Raw genomic sequence first — 13623 nt, 5'->3', positions numbered from 1 at the left:
GTAGCAGGCAGCTAAAAATAGATAGCAGGTCCCAAGATTGTTAGGAGGATGGAGAGTGCAACAGAAATTTAAGAGACCATAACTGCAACAACATTTTTGAAGTATAAAACTGGACAGGTTGGAGAGTATAGAACTAAAGAAAAGAGGAAAATTGGATATTTGGAAAGGTTTTTAAATCGCTATAAATCAAGAAGGCAAAGAGCTAGACATTGTGTATTTTGAGAAATGTGACAAAGTTCAGCCATGTGACGAGCTTGCTATCTTGGTGGGCAAAACTACTTCACCATGACCGCAAATAGAGGACAGTCGGTAGTACTGCAGGACTACAGTGTATTTTTTTTTTCACCTGTCTCGAGGCAAGAGTACTTGGATCATCTATCCGTGGAGGAAAAACAAAGATACGAAGGGAAAACATAAATTTTGTGGTCTTGTGATCCATATTCTGCCCCGATAGCTTTAATTAAATCCCTGAAAGTGGCAACATCCCTCCCAGAGCTCCTTGTTCAGTGACATCTACATGTATGTTGTAGAGAATCTGTCACCTTAAACTGCTGCCAGGATGAAAGCTAAAGTACCGACAGCTACTTGCATTTTCGATCTGAATGGGTAAATAATGCCACTATGTAGGAGGGAAAGAACAAGAAATCGTTCATCCGTATATAAAAAAAGATAAGCGCTACTTAACTAGCTTAAGCAAACTACCAAACGTAAATCTTACATTATGTTTGCCTGGACATTTACAGTTTAGGGCCAGGAAAGTTCTGGTAGTATTAATTTTTTTACATCAATGTTGTGCCATAACTGTAAGTTGACTAAGTATTTTTCTCATGTCTGTAGATCATTTCTACAGTTTAAATGAGCCACCACTGACAGTTGGGGTCTCTGCAGTGGTCTTCTGGCTTTGATTGGTGTGGAGAGATACTGTGTGGACTGGATAAACATGTTTGAACATGTACCTAAGTGTATCACATACATCTAGATGGAAGATTAGGTAACCACAGGATCAAGAATTTTCCAATGATTATCATGAGATGAAAGATCTGTTTCATCTTTTGTTCATTTTCCCTAATTTTTTTTTGGTAGAAACTGGAGCAAAAGTGCTGTGTAATTAGGGTAAGCACACAAAATGGGTTCAACTTTGATACTGGTTAAAAGCAGGAAGCAAGAAATGGTCATTTACCCTTCCAAATTAAAAGGCTATTTTTATTCAGAAGTCATTTACACACATGCAACATCCAAACTGCTGAGCTGAGCTGCCAGGGGACGAGGGTAAAATCAAAAGCCAAATTAGACAGGGAAAAAATGAGAGCGGAAATCCAAAATTGTTACTCCCCTAAGCCAACTGTAGACTGGAAACTCCGAATCTAACGTGCCGGAATGTGTGGTAGTACAACAAATCATTTCACTTGTCAAACATTTATCAACTCACCACTGAGAATAAGGACATATGATGATTATGATAATTCATAAAAGTTAAAGGTTAGTGTGGCTGACAAACACACCACAATACCCTGAAGCATCATACCAAGTAGCCACTCAGTCGGGTTGCTATGTGGCTCCAAAAGAAGACACATCTATTAAAAAAAAACAAAAAACAAAAAAAAACACTACTGTGTGCATTCATGGTTCTGTTGCTATTTACCATGACAGATTACTACTATGTCATAGCAGCCTGTTTATTATTTTCTGTTTGTTAATGTCCACTTGTTTAGTAGATATTTAATTCATCTACTTCTACACACACTGGTAGATGAAGCTAATTTAAGGTCAATCTCTGATCACTGATTTGGGCAGTTCTTTTAAAGCATTTTTTCCAAATCACTTTAATTTCCGTTGTCATTAAAGTTGACAGTTGTGATTCTTTGTGTATTGTTCGCTCTCTTTATAAGAGAAAACTGCAAAAAAAACCCACCCAAAACATATTTAAGCGAATTAAATATTTTACTTTTTAAATCTGAAATATATTTATAATGGTATTTTGCTGTTGATATTAGTTAATTATTGCAGGTGAATAATTTGCTAGTTTTTAATCCATTTTAAAATGTATACTATACAATAAAGATGTGTGCAAAATGTGAAAAGGGGATGGAAACTTTTAGACAACTGTATATTGTAAGCACTTTTTGAGATTGTAGGACTAAATTCTAACTGGAACTCAAAGGTGGTGAAGTTCTTCTTTTGCACAAACTATATCCAGATGTGACTAACAGGGTCATTCACGCTTATCATCTACACATAAACATGTATGAAAAACTATGTTGCAGTCTCTCTCACATAATGTATCATGGACTGTCAGATGGTATCACTTGCCTGCACTGGAATTTCCCCTTTCTCTGATGCTATCTTTCCACCCTACAAGCCCTCATCATTGAAGCTTACACAAGAGTAACTCCATCCCCATGACTGAGTTAAAACAACAAAAGACAACTCGTTTGAAAAAAACAACAACAACAACAAAAAAACACCAAAGAGTTTTTTTTAAATTTATTTTACCATTTGGGTAATCAAATACAAGACAATACATGGCACTGGGAAGGTTGTGATGAGGACTGAGCAGAGTTATTTCCATTTCATTGGATCTTAGATAAGTAGGTGCATACCATTTTGGCTCTGTTTAAAAGCCAGAGTTAGCTGTGGAAAAGAGGCCGTTTTGATGCCCATGAAGCACTAGTATGTGCCAATTGTTTATCTTTCTCCAAACCAGTTATTAGTCATTCTTTCCTTTCCATCCAAATAGTTTGAGGGAAGAACAGTAAAGCAGAACTGAAAAGCAGCAGCAGAATTTCATTTAGTTGTGAACAAAAACTCTTCTCCTATTTTCTTTAAAACCCTTTGGCCCAGTCTCTGACCTATGATTTACTAAGCATCTGCTGGATGTTTTGGAAGAGCAGCAAGAAGAAGAAGCATCCTTTCTACAGACTCCTGACAGATAGTAAAGGTGACAACCACAGGATTTTTCGGCTAGAAAGGAGAATTCATGATTGATAATGATGTCCTTTTTATGCAATTTTGTGTTAGTTTTCCACCATCCAAAAAGTTCTTTTTTCCACCCCCTCTCTCCACAGAATATTTTCCCACAAGTCTGTGGGATCATCAAGATATTTATTTTAAGAAATGTGAGATAATCCTTTGGATTCTTTTTGATTAACAGTGGTTTTTGACTCAGGACTGTCCGATGGATCCCTTTTTACCCAGCCTCTTTCTTTCTTACTGTTGGGTCATGAACACTGACCTTAACACGGCCTAAATTTTAGTCATCAACTCATAATTATGCACCTCCATGTGTACATCCACATGCCTGCCCTTTTTTCTGTGATCGCACACATGTTTCCATGCAGAATTTACATTATAAAAGGACTAACGCACCTCAAACAGAAAAATTCAAGCGGACATCGAAGTAGAATAATAGGAATAACTTAAACATGGACAGCTATTGGGTTTCCAGTTGTCCATGTCAACAATAGAGTTTAATAGCTGAAGTAAGTTAACATTCTATATTTAATCAGGCTGACAACAAGACTTAGGTATAATAAAAGCTTACTAACAACAGTTACACCAAACCAACATCCTCCTAGCATCTTACATAAGGCCTCTGAACATCAAGAGAGTGAAGGTAAATGAGCAAAGAAAAAACATCATCATTAGACCTTTTCTCTTGTGTAAGCTTACTTTGACCATTTTGCAGTTAAGTGAAAGACTGTAAATATATAAAAATAACCTGTTTGTGTAGCAGTCGGAAAAGCCTCGCAACTGTTATTAGCATCCTCCATTAGCTCTGCCACAATATGCTGTGGTATCGTGAAGTAAAAGTAAAAGTAAAAGGTCAGCAACCGGAACAATATTTGATCCAGTGTCCTATTCCTGCTTTTTTAATGGTGTGACATTGTGTCTTCTGTACTGTATAATATAACATATATATTTTAGTATTTTTCTTCTGCACTAAAGAAATGATAATGACTTTTGTATAAGCAGAGTTGTTAATATTAATATATAATAATCTTGTTAATAATTTCGGCTCCTCACTGCGTATGATTCTGGATACCGTAGCTCCTGTGAAAAAGAGAGCCTCAAATCACAAGTACTTGGCTCCCTGGTATAATTCTCAAACACGTACCTTAAAGCAGATAACTTGTAAGCTGGAGAGGAAATGGCATATGACCAATTTGGAAGATTATTTAGCCCGGAGAAATAATTTGCTGCTTTAAAAGAAAGCCCTCTGTAAAGCTAGAATATCTTAGTATTCATCATTGATTGAAGAAAATAAGAATGACCCTACGTTTCTCTTCAGCACTGTAGCCAGGCGGACAAGATGTCAGTGCACTGTTGAACCAACCATCCCTTTAACGTTAACTAGAAATGACTTCATGAACTTCTTCACAAATAAAATTTTAACCATTAGAGAATAAATTACTCATATTCATCTTACAGATGTAACAACCTAACATTCTACAGCTGCTTTCAGTACCATTGATATTCATTTAGTCTTTTTCTCCAGTTGATCTTTGAGAGTTAACTTCAGTAACCACTTCCTGCAAACCATCAACGTGTCTTTTCGACCCCATTCCTACAAAACTGCTCAAAGAAGTCCTAACATTAATGCTTCAATCTTTAATAGTCAGCTATGTAGCACAGACCTTAGCGCTGGCAGTAGTTAAACCGTTACTTAAAAAGCCATCTCTAGACCCAGCTGCCTTAGATAATTATAGGCCAATCCCCAACCTTCTACTCACCTCAAAAATTCTTGAAAGAGTAGTTGTCAAACAGCTAACAGATCATCTGCAGAGGAATGGCTTATTTGAAGAGTTTCAGTCAGTTTCAGAGCTCATCACAGCACAGAAACAATTTTAGTGAAGGTTACAAATGATCTTCTTGTGGTCTGACAGTGGACTCATCTCTGTGCTTGTCCTGATAGACCTCAGTGCAGTGTTTGATACTGTTGACCATAATATCTTATTGGAATGATTAGATCACGCTGTAAGTATTACAGCTAGTGCGTTGCAGTGATTTGTATCAAATCTATCTAATAGACTCCAATTTGTTCATGTAAATGAAGAGTCCTCTTCAAACACTAAGGTTAATTAAGGACTTCCCTTAGGCAGTATCATCAGAAGGCATAGCATAAATGTTCAAACCCAACTTTATCCATCCATGAAGCCAGATAACACACTCAAATTAGTTAAACTGCTGGATGACCTCTGATTTTCTGCTTGTAAATTCAGATAAAATAGAGGTTATTGTACTCGGCCCTGAAAATCTTACAAATATGGTATCTAACCAGATTCTTACTCTGGATGGCATTACCTTGGCCTCCAGTAACGCTGTGAGGAATCTTGGAGTCATTTTTGACCAGGATATGTCCTTCAGTCCACATTTTAAGCAAATATGTAGGATTGCCGTCTTCCATTTATACAACATCTCTAAAATTAGAAATATCCTATCTCAGAGTGATGCTGAAAAAAAACTAGCTCATGCATTTATTACTTCTAGGCTGGACTACTGTAATTCATTATTATCTGGATGTCCTAAAAACTCCCTGAAAAGCCTTCAGTAAATCCAAAATGCTGCAGCAAGAGTGCTGACATGGACTAGAAAGAGAGAGCATATTTCTCCTACATTTGCTTCCCTTCTTTGGCTCCATGTGAAATCCATAACTGAATTCAAAATCCTGCTCCTCACATACAAGGTCTTGAATAATTGGGCCCCATCTTATCTTAATGACCTTGTAGTACCATATCACCCTATTAGAGGACTTCACTCTCGCACTGGAGGCTTACTTGCTTCCTAGAGTATTTACAAGTAGAATGGGAGGGAGAGCCTTCAGTTTTCAGGCCCCTCTTCTGTGGAACCAGCTTCCAGTTTGGATTCGGGAGACAGACACTATCTCTACTTTAAAGATTAGAAAAAAGGACATTTTTAAGCCTAAAGCATATAGTTAGGGCTGGATCAGGTGACCCTGAGTGTTCCCTTAGTTATGCTGCAATAGGTGTAAGCTGCTGGGGGATTCCCATGATGCATTGAGTATTTCTTCTTCGGTCTTTCTCACTCACTATGTGTTAATAGACCTCTCTGCATTGAATCATACTTGTTATTAATTTCTGGCTCTCTTCCACAGCATGTCTTTTGTCCTGTCTTCCTTCTCTCACTCCAACTGGTCGTGTCAGATGGCCGCCCCTCCCTGAGCCTGGTTCTGCTGGAGGTTTGTTTCTTCTTGTTAAGGAAGTTTTTCCTTCCCACTGTCACTAAAGTGCTTGCTCATTAGATGATGATTATTGTTTTGCTTTTTCCCCCCGCTGTATGTATTATTGTAGCATCTACTTTACAATATAAAGCACCTTGAGGCGACTGTTGTGATTTGGCGCTATTTAAATAAAATTGAATTCAATTTACCGAAAGTCAATTGTAATCAAAATACTACAGTTCTGATAACCTTTGACTTCAACTGACAAGTTCATCAACTTAAAAACTTAAAGCAATGAGTTCCTTAATGTTTTTAGGTTCTGCTAACTTTACCTATCAGATTTTCAGTGGGACTCAAGCAAACAGAAACGGTTTGTTTGTTTGTTTTTAAACCAGGAGTAACATATTTCGGGTCATTGTCATGTTGGATGACAAAGCAACAACTCAAACCGAATTCTACTGTTTACTACTTGAGGTTTTATGTTTGTTTGATTGTTTTGCGGTATTTTGTTTTATGCTGCATTTCAGTTTGGGGAATGTGTTGTTTCAGTTGTGTCCTTGCCCTTCTTTCTCCAAACATAAGCAGCGTCTCTATGGCCAAAGAACTCTAGATTTATCTCAGGTGACCAAAAGACGCTTTTATACATAATGTTTCTCCAGGTTGTCCTTAGCATACTTCAGTCTGGTTTAAAAGAGTCTCTTCTGCAGAAGTTGAGCTTTTCTTGGTTTCACTTTTTCAGGGGACTAATAATATTGACCCTGGTAATTTTTTGTATTTTTCTAAATAATTCTTTTATTGTGCAAAGAAAAATAATGTATGCTTTCTAAAGAAAACTAATATGTTCAGAAATGCTATGTTGAAAATCCCTTGCTCTGTTAAAAACTCACAAAAGAAAAAGAGTTACAAAGGTAGAGAAATATGCACCATAAAAAATAAGAACACATCCTGGGACACTTTAACAGGATAATTACGAACAGGCTCAACTACAGTGCCTGTGGCTCCAAATATCTTATAATGTAAACAGACATTGGCCAGGCAGATGCTGGACTTCAGCAAGACTGAAAACATCCGTAATCTCTTCCTGGAGACACAGACCTGACAATCCACATTTCACCCTCTCTTAATTAACAGACAGATTATGTAGCACATTTTAACAGCCGATCCAGCCAGGTAACCAAAGAATTGAGAAAACCTCCCAAATGCAATAAGGGAGTATAATCTATGATGTGTTGCTCTGCTGCAGACTAAGTGTGTATGTCTAAGGAAATCAAGCCAGACTAAGAAATACATGCTCTACCTTCAAGTCTCAGCACTCTATAGATATATTTATTTTCATAAAGAACTTTCTTGGGAGGAGGGGTGCTGGTGGAAAATCCACTGTACACTAGAAAAATCTAAATGATCTATTAGTTAAAGGTTCCTCCAAAGCCCAAAGTAAGAAATCCATTTGCTTACAGCCTCTTCACCACCACCAGCCCCACTTCTTGCCAAAGGCCATCATATTGAACGTGACTGAAGACCCTCACCAACTTTAGTGGGGTGGTCCAAAAAAACATTTATCCATTTGCAAAAAATATGTCTTTGGTGCACAGCTGTCGTGCATATTTAGCAGCACAGGTAAATGAAACTTTATATCATTGTAAGTTGGAGCCTTGAATCTTTGTGTAAAAGAAGATTTGTGTTGTCTGGATATTGAACTGGTAGCAGTTGGAATATGCCCATATTACAGAAATCATTATCATTATTACCCTTGACTTTATAAATGTGCTACTGGACAGAACATAACCTTTTAGCAGTATCCCAGCTGTCCCACTAAAGAAAACAGAGCACTAGACATGTATCCATGTATGCCACCAATGCAAACAGTGCCATTTCAATCCCTCCTTTGCATTTCTGACCAGTCTAGTCCAGCTGACCCCAAAGTATCTTCCTCTAGTTAATTGAAAAAACTGTATCCTCAAGAGTTGCTAGGAGGTGAACAAATGAAACTATTGGGGCACTGTAGGAATGCTTTGAGTACCTACTCAACTCGACTTGACTCTTAGGGTTTTCCTTTAAGTAGTACAACCTGTTACCAGGTACTTTTTTTTAGTACCAAGGTTTTTAGGCCAAGGTTCCAAGTGATCCGAAAATATGACATCAATAGACTGCCTGCCACCTATTGGCTAGCCACTGATGTCACTCAAGTCATGAGAGCAATGCCTTCACAAAAATCAAAACCACCATTTAAAAAAAAAAAAAAATACAACAAAAACACAAAACAACGAAGTGGTTCCTGAGTCTGACAAAAAGCAATACACCTAGCAGCAGGTATAGCATCGCCTTGATGTGCTCCATTGTTTTGTTGTATTTGTGTCCCGTGCAAATGACTTTATGGACTTTTGCCCGCATTGCTAATAACGACATTAGGTGGTACTCAACTGTAAAATAAAACAACCAAATCAGAGTAGCGTTGAGTCGAGTCGAGTAGGGAATACTGGAAAAGGGCTATCTGGGAAACACATGAAGACGACATTACCAGTTTTACTGGATCTCTAACAAAAAATATGAAATTCCGTGAACACAAACTCATACCAGCTCTGACTGAGAACAACAATCCCTGGATCAAATTCATAGACTCCTACAGGAGGAAGCGGGGGGCTAAATTTGAGCCAATTAGCACAAGGGATTGGTGGAATTTTATTTTATTTTAATTTTTTATTAGTCCTGTATTTATCCAGGTAAAAAAACTGATTGAGATTAAAAATCTAGTTTCCAAGAGAGACTTGGCATCATGGCAGCAAAAGTCAAAGTGTGAAATAGCCTGAAATAAATGACTGGGTTTAAGGTGAGAGACAACCAGTGAGCAGCCTAGAGAGCAAATAAGCTAAACAATTTATTTAAAAAAAAATAAAAATAAAATCTAACAGGATTAGTTCTGCCTCCTTCCAACCGCACACCTCAACTGCATTCAGTGATTTTGACCTTTTCCCCTCAAAGTGCACAGATTGTACTGGAAGGCCAACACCAAAACTGGGGTTGTATACAAGAAGGGAAAGATCCTTCAACATGTGCACTATTGCAGATTTTTTTCACCAGTCTGTTGTAGTAAGTTCTGTAGTCTGCAAGAAGAGCAGCACAGAGGCTGACGTCACCAACAAACTGAAGAAAATTTATCAGAAAAGCTGTGCCTTGTGGTTTCTAACAAACGGGATACATTTGATGATGTGGTTGACGTCGGCGAATAAACTGTTTTTCCATCAAGTATAACGCCTAAATTATGCTTCAGCAGGAAATCTATGTCATAACCAGAAACCCCTTTAAACACCACCTTCCACGTACCCTGATGTGCACCTCCTGAGAAATGTAAGGACATGTCAGGTCAACGCAGCCTGCAATAACCGAATAGCACGGAAGGTTGCGGTGAGGGGTTTCCAATTACCTCGCAAGTTACGACGTAGATTTCCGCATAAGTCTAAACTGGGTTTAACTCTCTGAACAACTTACTGGACAGTCAGCAGGGCACTTCCCATAACAGGCTGATATAGCAATGGGGCTACAAGGACAGCTACAGGAAACTTTTCATACCTACTGCAATAACTCTGTACACTGAAGCACATCTGTTTGGCAGATAATCATCTGTTCTTTCAACCAAGCCTCAAGTGTGATTTCTCGTTTGTATACAAAAAGCTCCCTACTTTGGGAAACTTTCTTTTGCAGCCTTTTCATTGTTCCTGTTAAACTAGTCAGTATATTCCCTCTGATACAAAATGTCTTCCTTGTTTATACTCCACACATCAGCACTCAGACATATACAGATTGCTGAAGCAACACATTTTAGCATTAGGCCTCAACAGTCTGACCATTTCATACTGCTTTCACTACTACAAACATGTGTTTTCCTGATCCTCTGGTTCCACCTAGTCACTAGAGTAATGGGGAGATGTGAATATTATTCTTGCATGGTTCTGTATGTCTGAAATAATAAAAAAAAAAACAAAAAAAAAAAACAAAAAAAAAAAAACCCCACACACACAACTAACATATGGACCGGTACATCTTTTTTTTTTTTTAATAATCAACCATCTTTATCCAGCTCTTAAAAGTCCTGTTGTATTATTCTGTCCAGAACAATGAATGATGTGTCCATCTATATTTAAGGATCTGACAATTCACTCACAAATAAAGATCTTTAAGCCTCTGAATCTGCTGTATTTCAGTAGAACAAAATGTTTTGTGGCTAGAATACATTTTTTAAACTGTCATTTGACATGATTTGTTACCAGGACAACAAAAGAAAGAGAGCTGTCCACTCCATTTCATCTAAAACTTGCATGTTTTCTAATCTTAATCAAGACGGTTTGGTACCTTGATAGCACCGAACAACTAGTAAAACACACTTTTGTGGAGATAGTATAGGGCTGTTTTTTCTCCAACTGCCATGAAAATAGGGTAAATATTTACTGAGGATATTTAACAGATTGGTTATGATTGTTTGTAGTTTATTTGCTCACATCTCAGTTTCTTTTACGTGAGGTTGCTATCAATTAAATAATTTCTTATGAACATTCACTCCGAAAGTGGTATCCGTGATCATTGGCTGCAGGCTAAAAACATGTCCTTGAGGCCATAGTAGGTTTGAAATGAATTGGGTTTTGTAAGCGCTTACACAACCTAACTAAAATGATGGTTATGGGTGGTTCTATGCTTTCTGAAAGACTACAGAAGATGGCTAAATTAAAAATGTACAGAATGATTTTTAAATCATTCTGTAAGTTTTACAAAACAAATTCAGACAGTTCTCAGATGCTGTTAGCCGATCCAACAAACACTGTTTCAAAGCACATTAAAGTCTTTACACCTTTTACTTTCACAAGCCTGTTATCAATGCATCTGTGGACTCCTCTTAGTCTCAGTAATTCCAAGCATGTCCCTTTTCAGCCTCCTGTGTTTAACTTTAGATAAACAGCCTGTTCATTTCATACAATCCCTGCTCTCTCCAAATATGAACTTGAGAGACATGAACTGTTAACATAGGATACATGTCTGACCACTTGTTATCCCATACTTGCAGTACAGATGCAAAAGGGAGGATATTTCAAGGGAGGATTGAATATTGGCTCGTCACCCTAAAATGCATCCAACTTAACTAGTTTTTTAACCTGACATCAATTAAATATGCTCGTGGATGTATCTAGAAATGTAAAATTGAACTCTGCTCTGTGTATTGTCAGAGAGACTGAGATTCCCATAATGAAATAAAATATAGCAATTTTTCTTTTTCTTTTAAATTCTTCTTTGAAATCTGTTCAGTATCACATGCATTGTTCTTAGCACACATGAAATCCCTTAAGAACGTCAGAAAATATATCTTAGTATGGTTAAAGCAGGGATCCAACACATTGCAATGCCTCCATTTTAAAACTTTAAAAAGTCAAGTTAAAACAAGAACAGAGTAAGTCGAGGCTTATGTATGTACAAATGTATGAGTTTTAAAACTACTAAAAGGAAAAATGGAAAAAAGAACTCATTTTCCTTATCCCCACCCCACGAAAAAAGAGTAAATCCTTAATGTTCTCATCTATTTATTTATTTTTAAATCGGAGACCTCTGCACAGCTTCTTCATCCTAGTAGCCAGAGTTAAAAAGAAATGCTGCGACAACACCAAACAACAGAGAGCAGGAGGAGAATGTGCTAATCATTTAGCTCTCTGCACCCCACCCCCACCTTTTTCCCTTAATACCAAATGGTAAGTCCTCAGAACGAAAGCTGAAAACAGGAAATCTGCAGAGCTCTCACCTCCCACAGGGGGAGTAAATTAATTAGCATGACTGACAAAGACGTGAGATCACCTCGAGCTATGCGTTCAATTAACATGACAACTACATAGTGGTCCTTTGAGTCCAACACAAGCACCCCTTTTTACGAAGACTAGGAGCTGCAAGAACACACGTCAACAAGCTGAAAGAGGACAAAGAGTGCTTAAGTGGTCACAGATACTTACGGGAGACCCCCCCCCCCCTCTACCAATCCAACACACACACACACACACACACACACACACACACACACACACACACACTTTCCATTTAAAATCGTGAAACGTGTATACTTAAAAAATACAAATACACAACTACAAAATTCAACCAGCATAAAGGGCAAAGTTCAAAAGGATTAAAGGAGAGAATGTATAAAGAGATTTAGAGAAGAATCTTCGTTATATTTACTGTGTGTGTCCAAGTTTGGGTAAAGTAGGAAATTTAAGCGGTAGTAAGCCATCCGTGCTCTCTGCGAAAATATTGATATTCTCTTTAAACAACGGAAACTCCATTTCTAAACAGATCTCTTAACTCGGACTGCAAAAGCGGTCAACAAAATCTATTGTGTGTGGAGGAGTGGAAACAACGTGGAAACATCACAAACTGTTTTTCAAGCCAGAGCCTAAATGTGTAGGACAAAATCTTTACCGACTGGCCGGTCTTTATGTTGTGTAGCCCATCACTTCTCACCTTAATCCAAATTCTTTTGGAGTCTGAAAGAAACTCACCTTCACATTTCAGACTGGGCGACAACACAAGTATCCAGAGCAAACTCCTTAGGAAGGTGACCATGGCGTACGTTTTCACTAAGGAAACTTTACAACAAGACTGATAACTTTATTTTTCCCACTGTTTGAGCCGATGCTCTTCTTTTGACTTCTCGTTTTCTGTCCACAGTCGTAGGTGGAGAGAAAGCTTACTTTCCAAATCGTCAGACACGAAGGTGGAGGACAGATGCTGGTTCGGAGAGGGAATCAGGCGGTCGTTCATCCCATTTACAGTCCACAAGAGAGACGGGCTGAGCGGCTGCCTCTGAGCTGCTAGTCCTGCGTTGGCCTCTGTCCTCGCGTTGAAATGCGAGCAGTGACGCGCGCATGAAGTGCAATATGGCAAACCACGTTTTAGGAAGAGTGCACCATCTAGAGACAGAACCCAAGAATCCTAACAACCAGACTGCCAGATCTACAAACCTTATCCTGTTAATAGCCTATTTACAAATAAAAACATTAACACGAGGAATCTAGAGTCTGCAGAGCTCATTTTGGGAAAGCAAATATATTAGACAGCGTAGCGTTCAGACCACACCTTTGCTTGTTACAACTGCTGGACACAACAGGTTAAAAAAAATCTGGTAAGTATTTCATGGTTCTATCATTTTGCATTATTTTAACTCTATTTTATAGTTTGGCATCTGAGTTATTAGTAGTCGTTTCTTGGTCAAGTCACAGTTATTGTCACTGTAGTTCCTGACTTCTCCTTTAGGTCATTAGGTCTCACTTCTGTTCTTTGTTCTTGTCATTTCTAATATTCATATTTGTGGATTTTCTTTGTTTCAGTTGTCAGGTTCTGTTTATTTCCTTGTGTCATCCTGCCTCCCCTTTGCCTTGTGAAGTCTCAATCACATTTTTTGTTATTTTTGTCTCATG

At 38.0% G+C, this 13623-nt stretch overlaps 1 protein-coding gene across 1 annotated transcript in view; it reads right to left on the bottom strand.

Moving 5' to 3' along the window:
• The window catches only part of ror2 (receptor tyrosine kinase-like orphan receptor 2), a 42969-nt gene extending 29655 nt beyond the window's left edge, over window positions 1–13314 (bottom strand). Inside the window, exon 1 of the mRNA XM_080303424.1 lies at window positions 12706–13314. Within this exon, the coding sequence (XP_080159550.1) occupies window positions 12706–12769 (64 nt within the window). The 5' untranslated portion in view covers window positions 12770–13314. The remainder of the gene's footprint in view (window positions 1–12705) is intronic.
• Between the last annotated feature and the right edge of the window lie 309 nt (window positions 13315–13623).

This window comes from Astatotilapia calliptera, chromosome 7, assembly GCF_964374335.1.
Source record: "Astatotilapia calliptera chromosome 7, fAstCal68.1, whole genome shotgun sequence".
NCBI classification, from domain to species: Eukaryota; Metazoa; Chordata; class Actinopteri; order Cichliformes; family Cichlidae; genus Astatotilapia; species Astatotilapia calliptera.
The sequence above is the reverse complement of the archived record's forward strand: the minus strand, read 5'-3'. Positions and strand labels throughout refer to the sequence as shown.